The 23,425-nt window shown below is 37.6% G+C and overlaps 1 protein-coding gene across 4 annotated transcripts in view; it reads left to right on the top strand.

Moving 5' to 3' along the window:
- Positions 1-23,425, top strand: part of LOC124168473 (nucleolin-like) — an 817,942-nt gene that overhangs the window by 771,719 nt on the left and 22,798 nt on the right. For 3 of the 4 annotated variants that reach the window (XM_046546745.1, XM_046546742.1, XM_046546744.1), the window contains one exon: positions 4,797-4,899. The exons of the other annotated variant lie outside the window; for it this stretch is intronic. In XM_046546745.1, the coding sequence (XP_046402701.1) occupies positions 4,797-4,899 (103 nt within the window). The remainder of the gene's footprint in view (positions 1-4,796; positions 4,900-23,425) is intronic. 4 annotated transcript variants of the gene reach the window in all.

Here is a 23,425-nt window from a genome sequence, read left to right as displayed (position 1 = left end):
CCAGTTCACCCTATCAAACGCTTTTTCAAAATCCACGAAACACGCATATACGTCCTGGTCATATTCTAGCCTCCTCTCCACGATGGACCTCATTATTGCTATCGCATCACAAGTTGACTTCCCTTTTCTGAAACCAAACTGATCTTCGCCCAAATATTCGTTTGCCCTCGCCTCCATTCGTCTGTTCAATATCCTCAGTACCACTTTCGCCGCATGCGATATTAGGCTGATAGTCCTATAATTGCCGCATTCCACAGCTTTCTTCTTTTTTGGAAGCGGAATTAAAACTGTCTTCACAAAATCTTCCGGCCAACATCCCTACTCATAGATCCTGCACACTAGTTTGAAAAACCTTGTCTTTTCTTTCAAATGGTAAATTGGCTATGTATTTCTGGTCACGATTACAACAGAGGTTTCATTCTATTTGACCGCGAAGTATTCAGATTCCTCATCAGAGGCATAATCAATTGAGCCTCGAGGTTTTTTCCAAGAGTTTTAGAGTCTTTAAGCAGGCACTTTCGAGTTTTATTTTCCCGCATGGCTCAAATTGCAAAGGATCACCTTTCCTTCAGTGCTTGGAATGCATAAGAGAAGTTGCAAAAAATAACCGATGCTGAGTAATGTTGGGAATTATTTTCAAGAAATGTGAAACAATGAAGGCTCCTAATCCTACCTTCAAGCCATGAGGCTTTGATTTATTTAGCCCCTCAATATGAAAAAAAATTGGATGAGGTAACCATCTGAAGTGCAAAGGCACCATAATTTGAACCCCAATCAAACCTGTTTATTTTTTATCAACATTTTTGCTGAGTGGCATATCCAAAATAAAGAACCATTTGCTCATCTATAGAAAGGTTATGAGAAAAAATTCCAAAGAGCAAAAAATTAGCATTCACCATAGTGAATACATATTGGTCTCAGCTTTGCAAATTCCTCCGATTTGTCGAGAAAAAAGGTGAATATTTTCCTTTATCTCTTTCTACTCATAGTTCGACGAACTAATTCCACCCATTTATCTTTATAATATCTTTAGAGAAGTACAAGTCCTGCTGCGGGAGCGCATGATTCCCAGAGAGAATCCAAATCTCAAGAACCTTTTCAAGTCTGCGATACTAATTGTAACTTATGCTTATTGCTATCAGAAAAACTTTTTTTGGAAAATATACCATTTCCTCCCAAACCTCGTCATTAAGAAACAGGAGGAAAATGTCAGATAGAGACATACCTCAAAATTCAGGTCTTATTTTTTCGTCATATTCCTTCTCTTTAGATATTGGGCAACACAAAAACTTAGCATCAATATCCTTTTTCCATTGGTCCCTTTTATCAGACGACTGGATATCTTTTTTAGCATACTGATGGTTTTCCTTCTTCTTCTTGTGCACTCAGCCGGTGCTCCAATATGCCATCGCCTCGATGTGTTTCCAATGTTACCGCGATGTCATTGTTAATCCACTTCGAAGTTCAAATTTTATCATCGATATCTTCTTCATCAGTGAGTTCCTAACGTCTGACGGTATTTAGACAACATCCGTGGCGTCATCCACAGAATCCAGGTTTTCATCTATAGTGGTAAAGATATCTTGGGTGGACACACGCCTCCTTTTATTATCCATCTACAGTAGCTTCGGAAAATTTGATGAAATTAAAAAGATGATTTTTTTCACTGCTACATTGCCTGAAACGTTGATCTTGAGGCTGTGGGATCACCCAGTTACACCCGTCGTACCTAACGAATGCATAAAGACCAGTGAGACTTACTTCTTGAAGCTTTCTTCTAGAGTTGGATGGTAAGATCCATTGATGTGTACATAGCAGTGAACCTTTTCTGAATGACCAGCGCTGTTTGAGAAACTATATTACACACAGTTAAAAACCGATAGTTCTCGTGGCGGGGAATCAAGCTGCTCATTACTACGCAATAACTAAATGAAGCCACATTTAAAAGACGACAGCTGTGAGACCAATAAAATAAGAAAATACATTTTATGGTTTTTAAAACCCAACAGTGACTAAATTGATTAACCAAATAATTAATAATAGTAGTAAATAATAATTAGTAAAAAAATATTAAGTTGATAGTCCTTGATGAGAAAAAAAATTAAGTAAACTTGAAAATTTATAACTAAATAATCATGTCAAATTTTTTAAAGAAAATGGTTTTAAAAATAAGTTTTCATCTAATGAATCATTTACCAAGGAAAAACTATTAAATAACGGATATTTTTTTACGAACTAACTAAAAAAAAAGGTGCGTTTTGCACCTTTGGCCGTAAATGGATTAATAACTCCAACAGCAAGGATATATTTGGTCTTTCTAGCAACTTAATTAAGTCTATTATACACTGAATAGTATACCCTTTAGCAATAGTGATAAATTCATGCTTAAAGTCAGGAAATTTCCCAGACAGCCTCAAATACACAAAGGTTATCCCAGTATACAAGCATGGTGATAGAAACCTGCCAAGTAGCTACCATCCAATTTCCATTATCCCAGTCTTTGCTAATATTTTTGAAACTGTTGCTTGCACTCAAATAGTGAACCACTTCAAATCTCAATATCTAACAACAACATCCCAATTTGGGTTTCCCGCTGGTAAAAATACAACTCAAAAAGTACACAGTGTAATTAAGCATATAATTAATGAATTTCAAATGAAACAAAGTTTGTCACTTTTGTGTTTTTTTGTGATCTTTCATCTGCATTTGACTGTGTAGATCACAAAATGCTTCTGTAGAAGCTGACCTATTACGGATTTCATAGGGGTTGAACTTGAATTTATGTCTTCTTAACCTGATCTCTTCAACAAAATACACCTGACAATGAAGTTGTTAAAATATTTGGCTTTCACCTTGATCCCAAACTAACCTGGAGTTAGCATATTTTTAACATTATGAAAAAACTTGCCCGAGCCCGGAACTTAATTAGGAAGCTAATGTGCTGTGTGACTAAGGACTATCTTCTCTATGCTTATTATGCATTCTTTCAATCTCACCTTACAAAAGGAAATATTGGGGGCACACTTACGATGTAAAACTTTTGTAAATACTTCAAAAGAAGGTGGTTCGAATTATCTCTAACTCTGGGTGTACAGAACATTGTAAACCACTTTTTGTCGAATTAAGCATTATGACTGTCTATACAGACTATATGTATTTCATATTCTGTTGTTCTACAAGGGAAATTTGCAATTGTACTTCACAAGAGCTGATGTACATAACCTATGATACTCGAGCAAAGGGTAAATTAGATATGCCTCAATGTAGGCTGGTCAAGTCTTTTAACTATGAGAACCAGGCAATTAAGTACTTCAACATGTTGCCCAACTCAGCAGGAACGGTAGACTACAATATCTTCCACAGGGCCCTAAATAAATTCCCACTATCTAAACCCATATACTCACTGGAGGAAATTGATTTCTCCACTATTACCTTTTAAATGTACTTTTGCACTTTGATTCAAATTGTATAATTTCTCTCTTCTTTTTATTGTATATGTACATACATTCTGCCGCCTCTTAAATCCAGGGTATTTCTTACTACTGTGTCCTCACATGAGGTGTATTAATTGACGAAATCTACCACAATTATTATTGTGCTACAGATAAATAAAGACATTATTATTATTATTATTATATTATTCCTTTCGACATTCACTACTTCTTCAATAGAATCTGCATTTTCTGGAAATCTATCTCATTTTTTTTTTTGAACCCAAGAAATTAATTTTACTATTTTTTCGAGAACTTCTTTCTGAGCATATTTTTTCGCTTGTTGTGACTTCTTACATTGAGCTCCACACAGTATCTCATATCGATAAGCATATATTCACAAAATGAAACGCAAATCTTGACACCTTCACAAAGACACACAATTTTCACAATTCTGAGCTTTTGTTTGAATAATGCGAACCAAATTCAATGTTTCCATGAGGTCCTCGTGCCTATAACGACAGGAACTAGCGAAAAAAGGAATAGAGTGATTATTTGGAAGACAATGACTAATGTAAACACATGACTCGCACTCCTGGTTAACTAAAGTGAAGCATTTTTCTAAAAAAGAAAACATGCGGCAAAATGAATCAATATGTTTGCATTCTGTAAGGAAACGGTTTAAAAAAAAAATTGAAAAAACTGAAGAAATAAAAATTCTGGGACTGTATGCCGCCCCTTGGGAGGTGCTGCCCTATACCATGGCGTAGTTGGCGTACTGGTAAATATGCCCCTGGATTTATGAGGTATTCAGTTCAGTTCAATTCAGAAGATCAATAGTAGAACTGCCTATGTGATGATTGCCATAAGTTAAAAGAACTATGTAATGATAAGGTAAGGAATGGTTTAGTAGCTAACATGGCCATAATTTCTTTATGAAAGAGGAAACGATTCCCCTAGGGACCAAAGAAGATTGTGATATAGCAAGGATTTCGTATCATCCGATCCTGTTGTATGCAGGGAGATTAACATTGATGATCATAGGATAAACCAAGGAAAACCAGGAACTCGACTCATTATGGGAGGGACTTCGTTAGTTGCAAGATCGTTATAAGCAAGTTTTACGTACTAATTTCTTTCATTTTCTTGGAGCTATTCTCATGATTCCTTTTATTTTTTTATGGTATTTTTAGTGGTTATTACTGTGAGATAAACTTCTGCTTTGACGTTGTTGCCATCAGATACAACCCTTGCTTTTATGTAAAAATATTTTGAGTATTTTAGTTAACCAGTCTATGGCAAATGAATGATGAAAATACATTTATGGTATAATAGCTGTTTTGCTTCTTCATGCGGCTTTCGCAGCTCATGGATCCTGAAGACCCTAAGAAGGACGAGGACCTCTTAGAGCTGATGCTACGGATTGCAGAGAATCCGGAGGAGTGGAAGAGGGTCCACAGTCTCCTCAGTGAGTGATATACATAGGTGTATCTGGGGATCTGTTCTGTTGGAAGGAAATAAATCCAATGAGATCTAGTCAGTAGTCCAGGAAATGAACCACAAAAAATTGCAAAACCTTGCAATATTTTCAAATTGAATCAAATAGAATAAACAATTGAGATTAGGCTAATCTACTTTAAAATCTATATTATGCTGATGAGCGCTTTCTATTTTTTAGGGGTGAAAACTATTCCTAAATGCCAAAACTTATCGAATCAGATTTTAAAGCTCAATAATAAAAATTCGAATTATTTGAACAAATTCAAATCCAGATTATTTGAACAATGCTTTTCTATGCTTTTGAACATAATTTCAGAATATTTCAACCTTTGATAAACCATCTGATAAAACATTGCAATGCTTATAAATTACTTTAATAGGTATGATGAGGAAAATAAAGTAAAATTACTAGGAATGTGCAAGTATTTAAAAATTCAAGTTGAGTATTTGGTACTCAACTCGAGTGCTTGTAGTAGCATAACGAATGTCGAGACGAGTAGTTTCGGTCACAGAGCTGTTGAGGCTAGTAAGTTCAGAAATCTGCTAAGAGGAAGTGCTATCATGAAACTCATGTAATAACATCGTTTTCAAAGTCAGAGTCATTCCTTAGTCTAGGAGTTTCCTAGGAGATGGCTTAGCCTAGGAGTTTCAGCTTTTGTATACGCAGCAGTCAACCACTATAGTAGTCGAGGTATGTGCCTTTGCATCAGCCATGGAAGCCTTCCGACTCGGTGCAGCTGCGTCATTGGAGTGGACCGCAGCATCGCTCGTACCTTCTTATGCCATAATTTTGTACCTTACCGTACTTTCTTTGTTCATATGACAAGAGAATACATAAATTTTTTAAATGATTTTTATGGAAAAAATTTAGGCTTAACACATTGCGTACAGATGGCAAGAATTCTCATCATTTTTTTTCCCAAACGTTCCGGATGGATGACGAAGATTCTCATCATTTAGGCACGTCAACCTAAACAATTTTAAAGCGTAGAGTACTTATTTGTTAGTACCTTTTCATTTGTTGTTCATTATTCATAATAAATTGATGCATCATAGCGTTTGATTGGGTAAAGTTATATTCTAAACATTAGCTTTTTAACCATGTTTAAACCAAAGGCATTACGCTCTAATAGGCACATATTTCCAGTGTCAACACCTCCACCCAGAATCGGCGTTCCTCTTCTTACCAGTGTTGGCATCTTATTTAATCTTTTTCCTTGAGTTACCCCACACACTTGGCTCATTATTTCCGAAGAGTTTATCCACATGGCCTTGTTTTATCTGGCGAGTTTGACCCTTATCTGCATCGCTGCTTCTTCGAGATGCACACTCAGCAAGTGGACTGCTCTGCTCCGTCAACATAAACATTCTCGACAAAAGGAACTGGGGGACTCACAATGAGGCCCCCAGTTCTTTTCGTCCATGCCATGGAGGAAGACGATGCTCTCTTACTTGTTTCTTGCCTCTGGGTTAGTTTCCTCTCCCAATGTGTCTAGAGCAGTTGGTGTTTCCCCGAGTCCCATTGAATAGTGCATTTGTTGTCAGTTTATCTCACTTGAAGATATGCTCGCATTTGTGCTCTAAAAACCACTCATAAGAATATTCCATATTATGGCATCACATTGGAAGGTCAACACTTAGGATGAAGAACAAATTTTGTTAGACTTGTGTGCTGATGATTTGCCAGATGTACCATTAGGGTATGACGAAGAGAGCGACGAAAATGAAAGCGATTCTAATGTTGTGGTGAATGTGAAAACTAGAAAATCTATTCCTCTAGTTATCAGTCAAGTGACTCCGATGCGAGTGAAAATGAAGACAATACTTTGGCATGAAGTTCTACTTCATGGGAAAAAATAGATTTGAGAGACATATAGAGCAATTTTTGGGCCAACCTGGAGTGAAGCGATTACCAGAGAATTCCACTAATATCCTAGACGTAGTCTCGCTATTTCTTGGTAATGATTTTTTTGAAACGATGTGCCATCAATCCAATTTATTTTACTGTCAAAATAAGCATAAATACAAAGAATCGCCAAAAACAGGGAAGTGGTCAAACATAACCATGGCTGAAATGAAAAAATTCTTTTCTATTTTTATTCTGATAGGTCAGGTGAGGAAAGATACACTGAAGGAGTATTGAAGTACAGATCCTTTCATCGAAACAAAAATATTTAGAGAGCTACCGACGCAAAACAGATTTGAGCAGGTACAGAAAGCTTGGCATTTTAGTGATAACAAAGCATTCTTTGATACTTTGAATGGATTATATAAAATAAGACCCACCGTGGAATACTTAGTTGAAAAATTTAAAAATGTTTATGAACCAAAGCAGGAATCATCACTTGATGAAGCCATGGAGAGGAAGATTGAAAATCAAGACCTATAATCCAGCAAAAATTGTAAAATATGGGTTACTAGTTCGAATGGTTTGTGAAAGTGATTCTGGCTACATTAGTACAGTGAAACCTGTATTAAGCGACCACTGACGGTTCCACTGAAAAATGGTCGTTAAGAGGGGTGGTCGTTCAAAGGGGGTGCAGGTGTGTTTCTGACTGCATAATTTCAAGGGAGCAGATTTACAAAAGATAGGTAACTACTGAGTTCACGCTTCACTTCAAGCAACATAAATCGCGTTTTATTCAGTGATAGTTTTTAATTGCTGATCAATTTTACACAGTTAGTAATTTAATTAATATCAAATATTTTCTCACTACAAAGTAATGTAGTACATCGCACAGGAACATTTGCATTAACAGCAATCTACAGTAGAGATGATTACCTCTTTATTTTTTATCATGTGTACTGTATAAATTTAAATATTATACGCATATACCATAACATATATAGCTGTATTAAGCTGAATTTTGAGAAAAATATTTGTCACTCTGGCCAAGGAAGTTAAATCTCACTTTGGAGCCTATGAGAAGTAAAACAAACAGTGTCAAAGCCGCAGGAACTATAGCATAAATCAAATACATACATATTTATTAATAACGTCCACTCTTATGAATAATGACTTTAAGCATACATCACAGTATTGAGGAGAAAACATCACTTTGAGACGAAAAAAACTGTCATATAGAAGTTTTTGCTTTAGGTCCTTGCACTTTTTTTTGCGATTTCAGTTTCCAACACATATTTTCGTTCTGTAAACAGTTCATTGATTTTCTCACTGTTGAAATCTGCACTTTTCATTGAATTGTGACACTTTTCTATTAATGAAAGTGTCTCTTGAGGGCTTAATCTTGGTTCTTCGTTTGGCACAATGTCTGAGTCATCTTCATCTTCAGTAATGGTTCCTTAAAATACAATATCATCGAAAAAGAGATAAGAAAAACAGAGATGATAGATATGAAATAATGCATGATGTTATTTTTAAATACGTACTACAATAATTGAGGTAATATTGGTTATTAAAAATCCTACCTTTTGCTTCTTTGATGATGCAGTCCTCCCAATCACCGCTGAAATCATAATCGCAATCGGTGTGGTTTTCCTCCTCGGTCACCATTTGGCTGTACTCAAACCCTGCAGCTCGAGCCAAAACATCCACATCCTCTGATGTTGTCTCTTCAATTGCTTCTTCGTTGACAGGATTGAAGAAACCACACTTCTGAAAACATCTCACAATGGTTCGACTTTCAACATCTTTCCATGCAGAAAGCACCCATGACACAGCATCACTCACTGTTATCTTCTTAGCTAAATCTGATGCGGTGGCAACTTCATCCATCCGTGCAATCAAATGTTGCATCATTCGCTTTCTGTACCTCAATTTGAATGCCTGGATAATGCCTTGGTCCAGGGGTTGTAATTTTGATGTGGTATTGGGCGGGAAGAACTGCAGGTGGACATTGGTCAGTTTTATTTGATGAGAGTGACATTTAGCATTGTCCAGGAACAGGAAAATATTTCGATTTTGCTGTCTCATTTTTCTGTCAAAGGTCATCAGCCAATCCTCAAAAATCTTCGAAGTCATCCATGCCTTACTGTTTGCATACCAAGGTATACCCAACTTTGTCATATCAGTATTCTTGAAGCATCTTGGCCGAAGAGATTTTCCAATCACCAAGGGTGCCTCTTTTTCTCCATCAGCGCTTACACAGAAACACACGGTCAATCGTTCTTGGCCAGCTTTCCACCCTTGCACTGCTCTGACTTAAGTGTCAGGGATTTAGATGGCAGAGTACGGAAAAAAAAGTCCGCTTTCGTCCATATTAAACACATGCTGCTGTTTTCGGGTTTTGATAATCGCTAGAAGTCTCATCTTCCAATCACAGACCACTTCTTCACTTACGTCTCCAGATTCACCAGAGATCCCATGGAAGGTAATGCTATGCCTGACACGAAATCGTTCAAGCCAGCCATTGCTAGCCACGAAATCTTCATCTCCTAATTCTATAGCAAATTGCAAGGCCTTCTCTTTTACTAAAGATCCACTTACAGCAATATTTTTCGACCGTGCGACTTTAAACCACTCAAAAACTGAAGAGTTGATTCCTTCGTATTTTTCTTGACGCTTTCTTTTCACTCCTCGGCTCCGGTCACTGTTTTGCCACTCTTTCAAAATTTCTTCCCTAGATTTTAAAATTCCGTATATTTGGGTTTTCCCACACTTAAACAAATCCGCTAACCTTCTTTCAGATGAACCTTTATCTCGTTCTTCAATAACTTGAACCCTTTCCTCTAAACTCAAACAAACTCTCTTCGACATTTTGGACTCGGAGATTGTTCTTATATCGTCACTCAAAGCAAACTGCCACGACTTAAATATGAAGTGGCAGTTTTGCCCGCGAAAGGACTCGCTGATTCACAATTTACAAATGTTTGAGCAAAAGGAAATACATTGTATACAAAACAGAACCCCTACGGAAAGGGTCAAGCCTACGAACCCACTCCTCCTGCCGTGACAAGAGGGTAATTATCCTCAACGGCCGAATTGTTCTGGTAAGTGCAGGTATAAACTGGTGCTGCTTACAATGTAGACTTTCCTAGCAGGCTAGTAGAATTCCTTGGTTGCCTAATGGAGGGAAATTCCCGTGGTAGTGGTGGTCTTTGGTCGGGGTGAGGGGTGGTCTTTGAATAGGGGTAATAAAAACATTGACTATACGGGCATCACAATCGGTTCCGAAGAACACTGGTCGTTAGGAGGGGTGGTCGCTGGATAGGAGTGGTCGCTAAGAGAGGTTTCACTGTACATAATTTAGAAATTTTTTCAGCCGAGGGAAAAAATTAGAACAAACCATCTTGTCTCTCTTGAAGCCACATCTCAATCTTTGGCATCATGTCTATGGAGACAACTATTATAATAGTGTGAAAATTGCAGAACTGCTCTTAGATAATAAAGGGAAAGTGTGTGGAACCAAATCGGGGACTCCCTCCCACGTTGAAGAGTGAGGCAAAAACTTTGAAAAAGGGACAGAGCATGCTCTCTCGTAAAGGTGAGATGTTACCAGTGGTTTGCAAAGACAAGAGAGAAGTAAGAATGATTAGCACTGTTCATAACGCCAGCATGGGTAACTCAATGGTAAAAGATTGGGTTACAGGACAGGCAATCAAAAAACCTACTTTAATTTTAAAATACAATGAGTGCATGAAAGGTATTGACAGGGTGGATATGTACTTATCCTATTACTCCATCAAGAAAAAAACAATGAAATTGTCGAAGAAAGTCGTGCTGTGTCTAATAAAATGTGCTCTCTCTGTGCCTCAGTCTGCATCTGAGTAAACTTTCATTTTATCAGAAGTCTTCATCATCATCATCATCATCACTGGTCAACAATCCTAAGATTGGTTTGACACAGCTCTCCACTCTATTCTCCTAACAGCTAATCTTTTCACACCTACGTATTTCTTCTCTTTCACATCTCTCTTTACATGTTCATATATTTTGTTCGAGGTCTTACTTTTACATTCCTGCCTTCCGTTTGTCCTTCAATGATTGTCTTCATCAGGCCATCATGTCTCAGGATGTGGCCTACAAGGTTGTTCGGTCTTCTTGTTAAGGTTTTCATGAGGCTTCTCCTCTCTCCTACTCTTCTTAGGACTTCCTCGTTACCAACTCGGTCGATCCATTTGATCTTCAACATTCTTCTGTAGCACCACATTTCGAAGGCCTCTATTCTTGCTTTCTTCGCTGCGGTCATTGTCCATGCCTCACTTCTGTATAGGAGCATACTCCAGATGCAGATTCTTATAAATTGTTTCTTTATTTCCATATTTAAGTTTCCCGCTGTCAGCAGGTCTCTCTTTTGGTGGAATGCTCTAGTCTGGGCTATTCTGCTGAAGATTTCTTTCTTACTTCTCCCGTCACTAGTTATCTTGCTTCCCAAATAACAGAATTCATCAGTTTATCAGTATATTCTATCAGTTTTCGCTTCCCTATTTTAATGTTAGTCTTGACTTCTTCTCATCTGCTGCATACTAATATCTTGGTTTTCTTCACCCTTATTTCCAGTTGATATTTACACATTACCCTACCCATATTAACCAGAATATTTTTCAAATCCTTCTCTGTTTCTGCTATAATGGCTATGTCATCAGAAAATCTTAGCATGCTAATTTTTTCTCCATGGATATTCACTCCCAATGCCTTTTCTTTGATTTCATTAATAGCTTTCTCAATGTAAACGTCGAAAATTACGGGTGACAATGTACAGCCTTGTCGCACTCCTTTCCTAATTCTTGCTTCTTCACAGCTGGGCCCTGATTTTATCACCGCTACTTGGTTTTTGTATAAACTGTGGATGATTCTTCTGTCATCATAAAGAACCCCAATTTCCTTTAGGATTCCAAGGATTGTGTAAAATCCACTCGCCTACCCGACAGAGAGATTTAAAGTTTCGACCGATTGATTCAGGGTTCCGTTTTTTTGTTAGTAGCAAGATTAAATCAACAAATTCATATCCTTGACATTAAATAGCAATTAAAATAAACAAGTTCACTTTCATAATTTCAAGTTGATTCTTCATCCTCCCTCTAATTCCTAACCTTATTTACAATTAGTTGGGAACTATATCCACAAAAGAATAGCTTGATGAATCAAATATTTGTATAAGAAGTTCATGTGATGATTCCTCCAAACCAGTGCTTTTTCATTTTTCTTCCACCACGTGTAATGAAAAACTCCTCTTTGTTCTCAGCCTTCTTGACAGGCTTTTCCATTGAAGTCGACGAGGTTTCTTCTAATATAGGTGTTGCCGTCGACATTGCTGCACCTTTTTGTTGAGAAATCTCCAGCAGGTACAGACGTTGTAAGGGACGATTGATGTAGATAATCCCCTTTCCGCTATAAATCTTGATTTTTGCAGACCTCACGATCCCATCTTTTCCACTGTAGAGCTCCTCAATTTTCCCAAGGGGCCACTCGAACCTCTTCTTGTTGTCACATCCAACAAGTACCACATCTCCCACCACAGCAGTGGGTCGAATGTTAACTTTCTTCTTCTTCTGGATGAGAAGGGACAAGTACTCTTTGCGAAAACGATCCTTCAGCTGGGTTTGAATATTCTGCATTTTTCGGTAGCTCTGTTCCAGTCCTTGGGCAAAATTTCCTTCAGGGAAACCTCCAGGCATTGTACGTCTTAAAAACATGGATGGAGAGAGAGACACAAGATCATTTCCATCTTCGGTAATGGTTGTAAGTGGACGGTCATTGATGGTGGCAGCCACGCTTGCGATACAGGTGCGAAACTCATCAAATGCACTCTTGCCGATCATCCTCTTCATGAGGTCCTTGACACTCCTTATGAGTCGTTCCCAGAATCCACCCCACCATGGTGCTGCTTCACAGTTTAGTATCCACTGCAATTTCTTGACTTGACTTATTTTTGCGATCTCCTCCCAATCCAGTTTGTCGAATATGTTCTTTGCACCAATGAAGTTAGTGCCATTGTCGCTGTAGACAGTATTCGGTCTTCCGTGGTTGGCCACGAAACGTTCCAGAGAGTTGAGAAATGTCTCATTTGATATCTCAGTTAATCCCGTAATGACATCCAGTGATACACATCTATAGACTGCACAAGTGTAGATCACGATCCAAACCTTCTGTCCATCTTGAATGATAAGTGGACCAGCCAGATCTACTCCCGTGGTCTGAAATACTTCACTGTCTTGCACACGAGCAACTGGGAGTGTTGCCGTCTCAACCTCAAACGCTTTTGCTTCGTGCCTCCTACAAACCGGACATTGGTGAATGATTCTAGTGACAGTCTTCCTAGCACTGGGTACCCAATATTTCTCCCTCAGTTTCCCCACAGTAGTCTGAATCCCTGCATGACAGTTGAAGAGGTGAATATCCCGAATAAGTCCTTCGACTAATGGATGATGCTGTGGTAAGAGAATGGGAGAGATGAAATCAGTTGTATCTTGCCGGTGTACTAATTTTGACTTAATTCGCAACAATCCATCGGTGCCCATAACCGTGACTAATTTTTTAGGAACTCCTCCTTGACCATAGGCTTGACATTGAATCTCCTTCAATATTGTCTTCTCTGCCAGTCGAAGTTTCTTCGTTGATATGATGGGTGAAGTAATCCTTGTCTTGTTATGACAATTGTAAGTGAAGCGATTGACCCATGCCCAGACTGTTACATTCTTCTGATAAGAGGAAAATCTTGGAGCCCGAAATGGAGTAGAGATCATTGATACTGTCGTCTTCTTCCGTTCCTTGTTGATTTCATCCTCGTCAGTTTCAGCTGATATATGACATGGCCAATGTTCCTTACTCAATGTTAACCATTTAGGTTTAGGTCCTTCCCACCACTTTGATTCCACCAATTTTGCCGGAGTACACCCTCGTGAGGGCAGATCTGCTGGGTTGTCTTCTCCAGGCACATGATTCCATTGGCTGGTAGTGGTGGTGTCGAGAATTTCCTTGACGCAATTCGACACAAACTTCTCCCACTCGTTACCTCTTTTGATGCAAGCCAGAACTGTAGTTGAATCACTCCAATAGTGAAAAGGGATGTCCTTCCCAACACTTTCTTCACCGGTCTTGCCATCCTGGCTCCCAACAATGCTGCTAACAACTCTAATCTGTTGATTGTTGGCTTCTTGACTGGAGCAAGACGCGATTTGGCACTGAGAAGTTTGACTTTGACTTCTCCTTCGTATTCAGATCAGAGGTAGATAACAGTGGCGTATGCCTGTCCACTTGCATCGCAGAAAACGTGAATCTCTTTCTTGGAATCTGGGTGAAGTTGACAGTAGCGTGTAATCCTTATCGACTTTAGTAGGTAGAGAGTAGCATACCATGACCGGAAAGTTTTCTCTACCTCTTCACCAACCGCGTCATCCCAGCAACCCTTTTCCTCCCACGACTTCTGGACTAGTAGCTTGGGCAGAAGTAGAGCTGGTGCGGTGAATCCAACTGGATCAAACACTTGTGCGACAATGGAGAGCATGTGAAGTTTTGACATGAATATGAACTCCTCCTGTGACTTGATATCTAATGTCAAGTACATAGTCTTCTTCTCGATTCCACAGCAGCCCCAATACTGGTAGTATCGCAGGCATTCCTAGATCATCTGAAGTTTCATCTCTTCCTGTGAAGGCCCATTGACGCAATTCCATCCCTGCATCAGCCATGATTCGCACACCTTCTTCCTTAAACATCTTTGCTTGTTGTAGTGATGGGAGGGAAACGAGGCAGTTGTCAACATAGAAAGAGTATCGCAGTATTTCCGCTGTCTTCACATATTTCTCTGGTTGCATCTCCAAGTGATGTAATAAAGTAGCCATGAGAAGAAACGGGCTGCTACTTATGCCAAAAACCACTCTGAGGTGCTGGAAGACCTTGATTCTTTCACAGGTTGAGTCTTCCCCCCAGAGAAACTTCTGATAGTTTTGGTCCTGCTCTTTCACCCCCATCATCTGGAATGCTTTCCGGATGTCAGCGTAAATTCTAACCTTGTGAAGCTGAAACTGGAGAAGTAATGTTGGGATAAGCTCAATGAGATTAGGACCTTTGTATAAGCAGTCATTGAGAGAGGGAAGCCGTCCATTTCTGCACGAAGCATCGAACACCGGTTGAACTGGAGTTGTGAGACTTTCCTTGAACACTGGTCGATGGGGAAGAAAGTGTCCATTGTCACCATCATCCACAGTTTTGATGAAGTTTTCTTTCTCCCAATCTTTGAAAATGCAGTCGTAGTTCTCCCACTTTCCTGTTTTCTTCAACTTTGCCGTAGCTGACCTCAATCGTTTCTCTGCTACTTGACGATTTGTAGGAAGTGTTGACTTGGGCTGCTTCCAAGGAAGGGCCACATTGTATCGCCCGTTCATCTCTTCCTTCCATACAGTCGACTTGTAATAAGAAATCACTTCGGCATCTTCCTCTGCTGCTGACTTGACTGCCACGGGATCTGATATCCCAATTGTTTCGAGATTCCATAAATCTGTGATGCTCGGATTGTTAGCCATCATGCTGCTGACTATGGTTCACGAAAATGGCTAACGATCCTTGGTACCTCAGGAACTGGTCCTCCCAACATCCAACCAAAGATTGTTTCTCTTGCAGTTAATCCACAGGCCAGTTTGAACCAATTTCCGTTAGAATGGAATCCCAATAGTCATTGCCGACGAGTATTTGGATTTCTTCGTATCCCTCACCAACATCGTTTATATGAATCCCCACATTAGCTAGATCGATGATCCACTGTCCATGGGGCACCTTAGGAAGATCTCCGCAGATCTTCTCCCGTTGTAGCAGCTCGAACGTTTTCTGTCTATTGTTTTGAAGAGACTCCAGTCGTATTTGAACTACCGGGTGCTTGACTGGGGCCGTAACTTGATCTCCAAACAACACGTTCCTGAGCAATTCGCTTCCAATTGTTTTTGCCTGAATTGGAGTTGCAGTAGAAGCCTTTATGTAGCTGCGTTGATTACCGCTGTCTCCCACGAGCCTGACTATAGACGAGCCTTTTTCTCCCACGACTCGAACTTGTATAGTGTTCAGAAGTACATCCTTGGCACAACGATTCAGACTGTGAGGGGAACATCCTGTGGTGGTTTCTCCTTTTTTCCAGTCTTTGGCTCTCGTGATGAGTTGATTGAAGGGCAGAGAAGAGGATAGTGTTTTCCTTGGCACACAATACACTTCACATGACAGCGACAGTCCCTGCTCTTATGCTTTCCCCGGAAACACCCGTAACATAGATTCTTCTCTCCCAATTTCTGTTTTCTTTCATCCAAAGTCATTGACTGAGCCTTGACACATGCCATAGTTTCATGTCCTCCATTACAGAATCCACAAGAATGTCATTGAGGAGCGGGACTGGCTACTAGACCTGCATTATTGATATTGCCCATTTCCGTTAAGGTCGTTGCTGAAGGCTGAAAAGGATTGATTATTCTCTCACACTTCCGTTGAAGTACAGTGAATTGTCTTCGCACATTCATTACTGCTTGTATTTCATCTGCCAAGGCCTCTTCGGATGCTTCTGATTCCTCTAATTCCTTAAGGATGGTGTGGCAGATCTCCTCCCATTTCCTCACAACGTTGTTCATCAGGGTGAGCTCGACTTCCAAGGCAAGATGATCAGGTTCTTCATCCTTGAGGTCAAGGAGCTTCTCGATGTCGGTCATCATCCTAGTAAGCAGTATCTTCAACGCGTTCCTTCCTCTAATAAGCTTCTCCATTTTCTCGGCAGCAACTGCGCACTCTTGCGACCGGGATACTTAATTATGCGGCACATAATAATAATCCGTTGATATCTGGAACCACACTCGAATGATGCTGCTCAGGGAAAAATTTCTGCTGTGTAAGTCATTTGGAACTGTCATTTATCTGCTTTGTACCACTGATTTGTATGTGCTTTTGAACTACTGTGGAATTGAAACACGGTACACAGCAGTTCATGACGTCATAGCATCCTACCATGTCATCAACTCATTTGAAACATATTTTGAACTGCCTTGGATTTCCATTGGAAACTGCTATGGTACTCATTTGGATTTAAATTTGGAACTCGTTTGTACCACTCGTTCATCCGTTTTGAAACTGATTTGTACCAGTTGGAACACCCATTTGGAACTCATTTGTACACCATGCCACCTGCTTTGGAGCAGTTCAAGATGGCGTACTCAACTTTCTTGAAGTTTATTTTAGTCTGTTTCGGATATTTAGGCAAGATGAATATTACGAATTGAAGTGCGGCAGTGCCGCCATTTCGCAATAGCTCCATTGCTTTCCAAAGCGTTAGTCATAAACGAAAGACCTATAAGCTCGTCAAGCTTAACTCAAGTTTCATGTTTTCATATTGTGGAGTGAGGGGTAAGTCACTTTGGTGGTCAAGAAAGTCCTTATCGAGAGCTTAATTCCGATCTTACGTAGTTGATGTGGATCATTCAGTGTCCATTTTTGAGTGAAATGCCTTCGTTTCTGGAAATTTTTTCTTGAAAACCGTCATGTTAAATATCTGAAAATGCAATGGGAAATGCGAAAAAAAGGCCTTTTCGGGTAATCGAACTTGTCAACCTCGACATTGAAATATATTTTCGAAGGAGGGATTCATGGCGAAAAAATTCAGCCCTTAAATACGGATCCAAATATGGACATAAACCATTTCCTAGGGATCGCGAAGACAATACATCGGTATGTTTTATCATAGAGTAAATATATTATATATGGTTTTATGTATATTAATCTATGCAAAATACTACTTTTCCGGTAATATCAAAGAACGAAAGCAATGAAAGAAAAGGTTGCAAATATGCCGTAAAATTCGCAATGTTTATAATTGCGAATAAGTATACTTTGAAAGTATAGACATTGAATTTTTACGATAATAATATACTTGGAAACGCAAAAAAAAACGCGAGCGCTATGCATTTGTTATTGAATACCTTTATTACACGCAACCAAGATTCTCGGTACGTAGTGAAGATAATCTTGTCGCATTTCAAATCGGACCCAAAAATACGATTTAAGCCACAAGGAAAATAGAATAATTTTTAAACTAATTCGAGTGATCCCAAGTAGCAAAAGAATATTGAAAAATTATTTTAAAATTATTTCAAATGATTCTAAAATCAAAATATCATAAGATGGCTAAATTCATGACTTTTTCAAGATTTTAAAATAATTTTAAAATAATGTATTCGGCGTTGCTCTTTTTAAGTCTTGTACCATTTGATCTCACTTTGTTGATAGTATATTCTTGGATATGCAGGAAGTAATGGCTTATTTTTGCCAAAAATGTTCCTTTTTTAATTTCACAGAAAAATAATTATGTGAACATTATTTTAAAACAATTTCAAAATTATTTTACACACATTTTAAAATAATTTTGAAATAATTTGATAATTATTTTCTAATCATTTTAACATAATGGTAAAATCATTTTAACATAATTTTGAAATAATTAGGTCATTATTTTGAAATCATTTTAAAACGCTCATATAAATTTTCATTGGTACATATAATCTTAGTCATACCAGTGTGATAAAATAAACCAGTATAAAAATTCTCATTCCTTGGTGGTGATTGTGGATAACTGACAAGTAGCTTTACATGAAACAAGTAATACAGATGATTTTGGAGACTTTGTCTACCAAAAATGAATCCCTTTTTTCAAAAGTGAGTTATAATTTCGCCATCTTGAAATCCACAAAACTGTAATTTTTGGCAGTTTTCCATAATATTTCTAGAAATTTAAAATAATGAATTTCTGGAAAAATAGCCCAATATGAAGGCATATCATCAAAAAATGGACATTGAACGATCCGAGAATGCAATCAAGGAACACCTGAATACACTCTCAATATGTGCTTTATTGCATACTGAAAAGGGATAAGCCCTGTGAATATGAACATATAACATAATGTAGTTTCTAATCCAATCACTGACATATGAAGTACCAAGTTGTTGAAGTGATCTTGGTAATGGCGGGACTTCCGTGAAAGCATGCAGATAAGGATATTCTGTAATTCTCACGATTCATATACCACTCCCTCCAAAACATTAATGTCTGTTGACGCTAGGATAATTGTTAGGTGGGAAATTTTTTTTTACTGTTCCTGGCACAGTTCGAAATTTCAAATGTTCACTTATATCATATTAACATAGCAATTAATCGTTTTAAAAAGAGGCTGAATTAGTCACAACATATTTTAAAACTATTTTAAAATCTATATTTCATAGCTCATACAAGAATAGGACATATTTTAAACATATGTTAAAATCATTTTGAAATGGTGAAAAAAAGATTTGTAACGTCGAAACAGAGAAAGCTAATATGTTTTCAAAATTATGTTAAAATCATTTTAAAATGTTCTCGCAATATATTTTAAAATAATTTTTACATAAGATTTTGCTACTTGGGATTATTTGGGAGTTCCGTTTCTATATTAACTGACTTGCGATTATTTTTTATTAAACCACTAATGCATTTTTATTGCATATATTAAAGAATTTTCGTTTTCTCGACCAAACGTATCAGACTGAACCTGGCCATGGTATGTTGGCGCGTAGAAGACACCCAAGTAGCAAAATCTTATGTAAAAATTATTTTAAAATATATTGCGAAAACATTTTAAAATGATTTTAACATCATTTTGAAAACATATTAGCTTTCTCTGTTTCAACGTTACAAATCTTTTTTTCACCATTTCAAAATGATTTTAACATAAGTTTAAAATATGTCCTACTCTTGTATAAGCTATGAAATATAGATTTTAAAATAGTTTTAAAATATGTTGTAACTAATTCAGCCTCTTTTAAAAATGATTAATTGCTATGTTAATATGATATAAGTAAACACATGTTTGAAATTTCGAACTGTGCCAGGAACACTAAAAAAAAATTTCCCACTTAACAATTATCCTAGCGTCAACAGACATGAATGTTTTGAAGGAAATGGTACATGCATCGTGACAATTACAGAACCTCCTTCTCTGCGTGCTTTCACGGAAATCCCACCACTTCCATACACACCTTGACATCTTGGAAATCAGATGTCAGAGTTTGGATTAGAAACGAATTCATTCAAGAATCATGTATACTCAGTGGTTATCCCTTTTTAGTATGCAATAAAGCACATATTGAGAGTGTTTTCAGGTGTTCCTTGATTGCATTCTCGGATCGTTCACTGTCCATTTTTTGATGATATGCCTTCATTTTGGGATATTTTTCCCAGAAATTCATTATTTTAAATTTCTACAAATATTATGGAAAACTGCCAAAAAATACTGTTTTGTGGATTTCAAGATGGCGAAATTCAAACTCACTTTTGAAAAAAGGGATTCATTTTTGGTAGACAAAGTCTCCAAAATCATCTGTATTACTTGTTTTATGTAAAGCTACCTGTCAGTTACCACAATCACCTCCAAGGAATGAGAATGTTTATACTGGTTTATTTTATCACACTGGTATGACTAAGATTGAAATGACCTAATTATTTCAAAATTATGTTAAAATGATTTTAACATAATGTTAAAATGATTAGAAAATAATTATCAAATTATTTCAAAATTATTTTAAAATGTGTGTAAAATAATTTTGAAATTGTTTTAAAATAATGTTCACATAATTATTTTTCTGTGAAATTAAAAAACGAACATTTTTGGCAAAAATAAGCCATTACTTCCTGCATATCCAAGAATATACTATCAACAAAATGAGATCAAATGGTACAAGACTTAAAAAGAGCAACGCCTAATACATTATTTTAAAATTATTTTAAAATCTTGAAAAAGTCATGAATTTAGCCATCTTATGATATTTTGATTTTAAAATCATTTGAAATAATTTTAAAATCATTTTTCAATATTCTTTTGCTACTTGGGCAGTTCCAAAACAAATGATGACGTATATAAATCGCATGGATTTGTTCACAAAGAATTACAAACGTATGGAAAGCCGTTATACATGAATCTTCTCAGTACACAACAGTTACAATACGAATGATGACGCCCGGAAATCCTGTCATCTCGTTCAAAGGGAGTTCCAAATGAATTTTCTCCGTACACAGCAGTTACAATACGAATGATGACGTCTGGAAATCCTGCCGAATCGTTCAAAAGTAGTTCCAAACGAACACACTCTGTACAAAGGAGTTCCAAAGGGGATCACAAATGAGTTACAAACGTCTTCATATTTCTAATTTTTGGTACAAATGAGTTAAAATGAGTTTCACAGCAGTTCCAATGGAGATTTTGGTGTTCCAAAGCAGTTTCAAAAGGGTTCCAAAGCAGTTGCAAAGCAAAAATTTTTCCCTGAGTGCTGTTCACTCCACTACAGATGGGGAATTTAACCATTATGAATGACACTCAAACTGGTGCGTGACCCTTACATTTAGCGTCTTCTCCATATGTATATTCTCCCACACTCTGGCTACACACTTGAACGATGACAATTGGCCACTAAAGGTACTTATCACGAAACAATGCTCTGATCACTGAATCTCGGTGGGACCTCCAAAAGTGTAAAATCCACTCGCCTACCCGACAGAGAGATTTAAAGTTTCGACCGATTAATTCAGGGTTCCGTTTTTTATTGTTAATAGCAAGATTAAATCAACAAATTCATATCCTTGACATTACATAGCAACTAAAATAAACAAGTTCACTTTCATAATTTCAAGTTGATTCTTCAGATTGTGCTCCAATCCACGTTGTCAAAAGCTTTCTCTAAGTCCACGAACGAAACAAACGTTGGCTTGTTCTTTTCCATTCTCTTCTCTATGAGCAGTATTCTCTATTGCTTCCTTTGTGCCTTTGTTTTTACTGAATCCAAATTCGTCCTCATCCAAATATTCTTCTGCTCTTCCGTCTATTCTTCTATAGACAATCCTTGTCAGTATCTTCGACTCATGTGAGGTTAGGCTTAAGGTCCTAAAATCTTCACAGTTCTCTGCTCAAAAGAATTGGGAATTGGGATTACAATGTTCATCTCAAAGTCCTTTGGTATCTCACCTGTCGAATACATTTCACTAAAAATTTTGTTGAGCTGGTTCAACATCTTTTCTCCAGCATTTTCAATTAGTTCTGCGGGAATATCATCAATTCCAGATGCTTTATTTATCCAAGGTCTCTTACAGCCATATCAAATTCTGATCTTAAAATCGGGGCTCCAATATCATCAGCTTCCACTTCCTTCTCGTTTTTGAGAGCATTCATTATTAGCCTGCTTCCTTTGCACAAATCTTCCAGATATTCCTTCCATCTCTTCCCTTTTTCTTCGTTTTCAATCGTTAGTTCTCTGTTTTTGTCCCTAAGGGTATTACATCATACGCCCCTTTCCTTAGAGTGGTACCTCACTATCCTATAAGCGGCCTCTACTTTTCCATGTTTAAGATTGTTTTGCACGTCTTCGCAAATGCTTTTCATCCACGTTTCTCTAGCCTTCCGCGCTTTACGACATATTTAGTTCCTTATTCTCTTGTAACAGTTCTGGCCTTCCTCTGTTTTCACAGCCTTGTATTTTCTTCTTTCCTCCATGAGACCTAATTCTTCCTATGTGATCCAAGTTTTTTTCATAACAACGTTTCTTTTACCAAGAACTACCTCAGCTGCTGTCTGCAGGCCACTTCAAATGGTTTTCTAACTCTCTTCCACTGGCTTATTATTCATATTGGTCTCCTCCTCTTTCTCTTTTCTACAGCTTCTTAGAAAGCCAGTTGATGCTGAACCTCCTTCAATATTTCAACCTGCCATATGTTTTTCACAGCTCTCTTCAATTTTTCGAATGTTAGGTGGCATTTCACCATAACTAAGTTATGGTCACTATTGATATCTGCCTCTGGATAACTTTTGCAGTCCTTCACCTGGTTCCTGATTCTTTGTTTCACAAGGATGTATATCCTCAATTTATTATCTTCTAAGGTCTCCTGGCATCTTCCAGGAGTATCTTCTTTGCACATGGTTTTTGAATACAGTGTTAGAAGCATTATTCTGTATTCAGCGCAACATTAAAGAAGACTTTCTCCTCTTTCATTTTGATTTCCTAATCCATATGTATTTCTCAGCTATCATTCTGTCTTTAACTTTGCCAACCTTGGTGTTCCAGTCACCTAAAATGATAAGATTTTCCTCCCCTCTTACCTGCTTGATAACTTCCGCTACATATATCTTGGTAGACATCTTCTACTTCTTCATCTCCATAATCTGACACAGGCACGTAAACCTGCGGGTTTAGTATCTACCTTTACCATTACTACCCTTTCATTTAACTGCAAGTAGCTTTTATCATGCATTTCATTAATTGGTATTAAAAAAGTTCAATTTTGCACCAATGCCATTTGCATACAAAATTTCAAAATTATAATCTTTAAAATACATCATTTTTCTACAAAATTTGATTTTCTGCCAACGTTAATATCATGTCTCATGTGCTCTACTTCTGTGCTAAAATTTTCTTCATGTTTGACCAGGATACGTCACACCATATATGTACATCACATAGAGATGTGCGAATAGTATCCGCGAATACTCGAATACCTCGAATACTAGAAAGTATTCGATATTCGAGATCTCGAATAGTTATGCCAAAG

The sequence above is a fragment of the Ischnura elegans genome, chromosome 11, assembly GCF_921293095.1.
Source record: "Ischnura elegans chromosome 11, ioIscEleg1.1, whole genome shotgun sequence".
Taxonomy (NCBI): Eukaryota; Metazoa; Arthropoda; class Insecta; order Odonata; family Coenagrionidae; genus Ischnura; species Ischnura elegans.
This window is presented reverse-complemented; position numbering and strand designations above follow the sequence as displayed.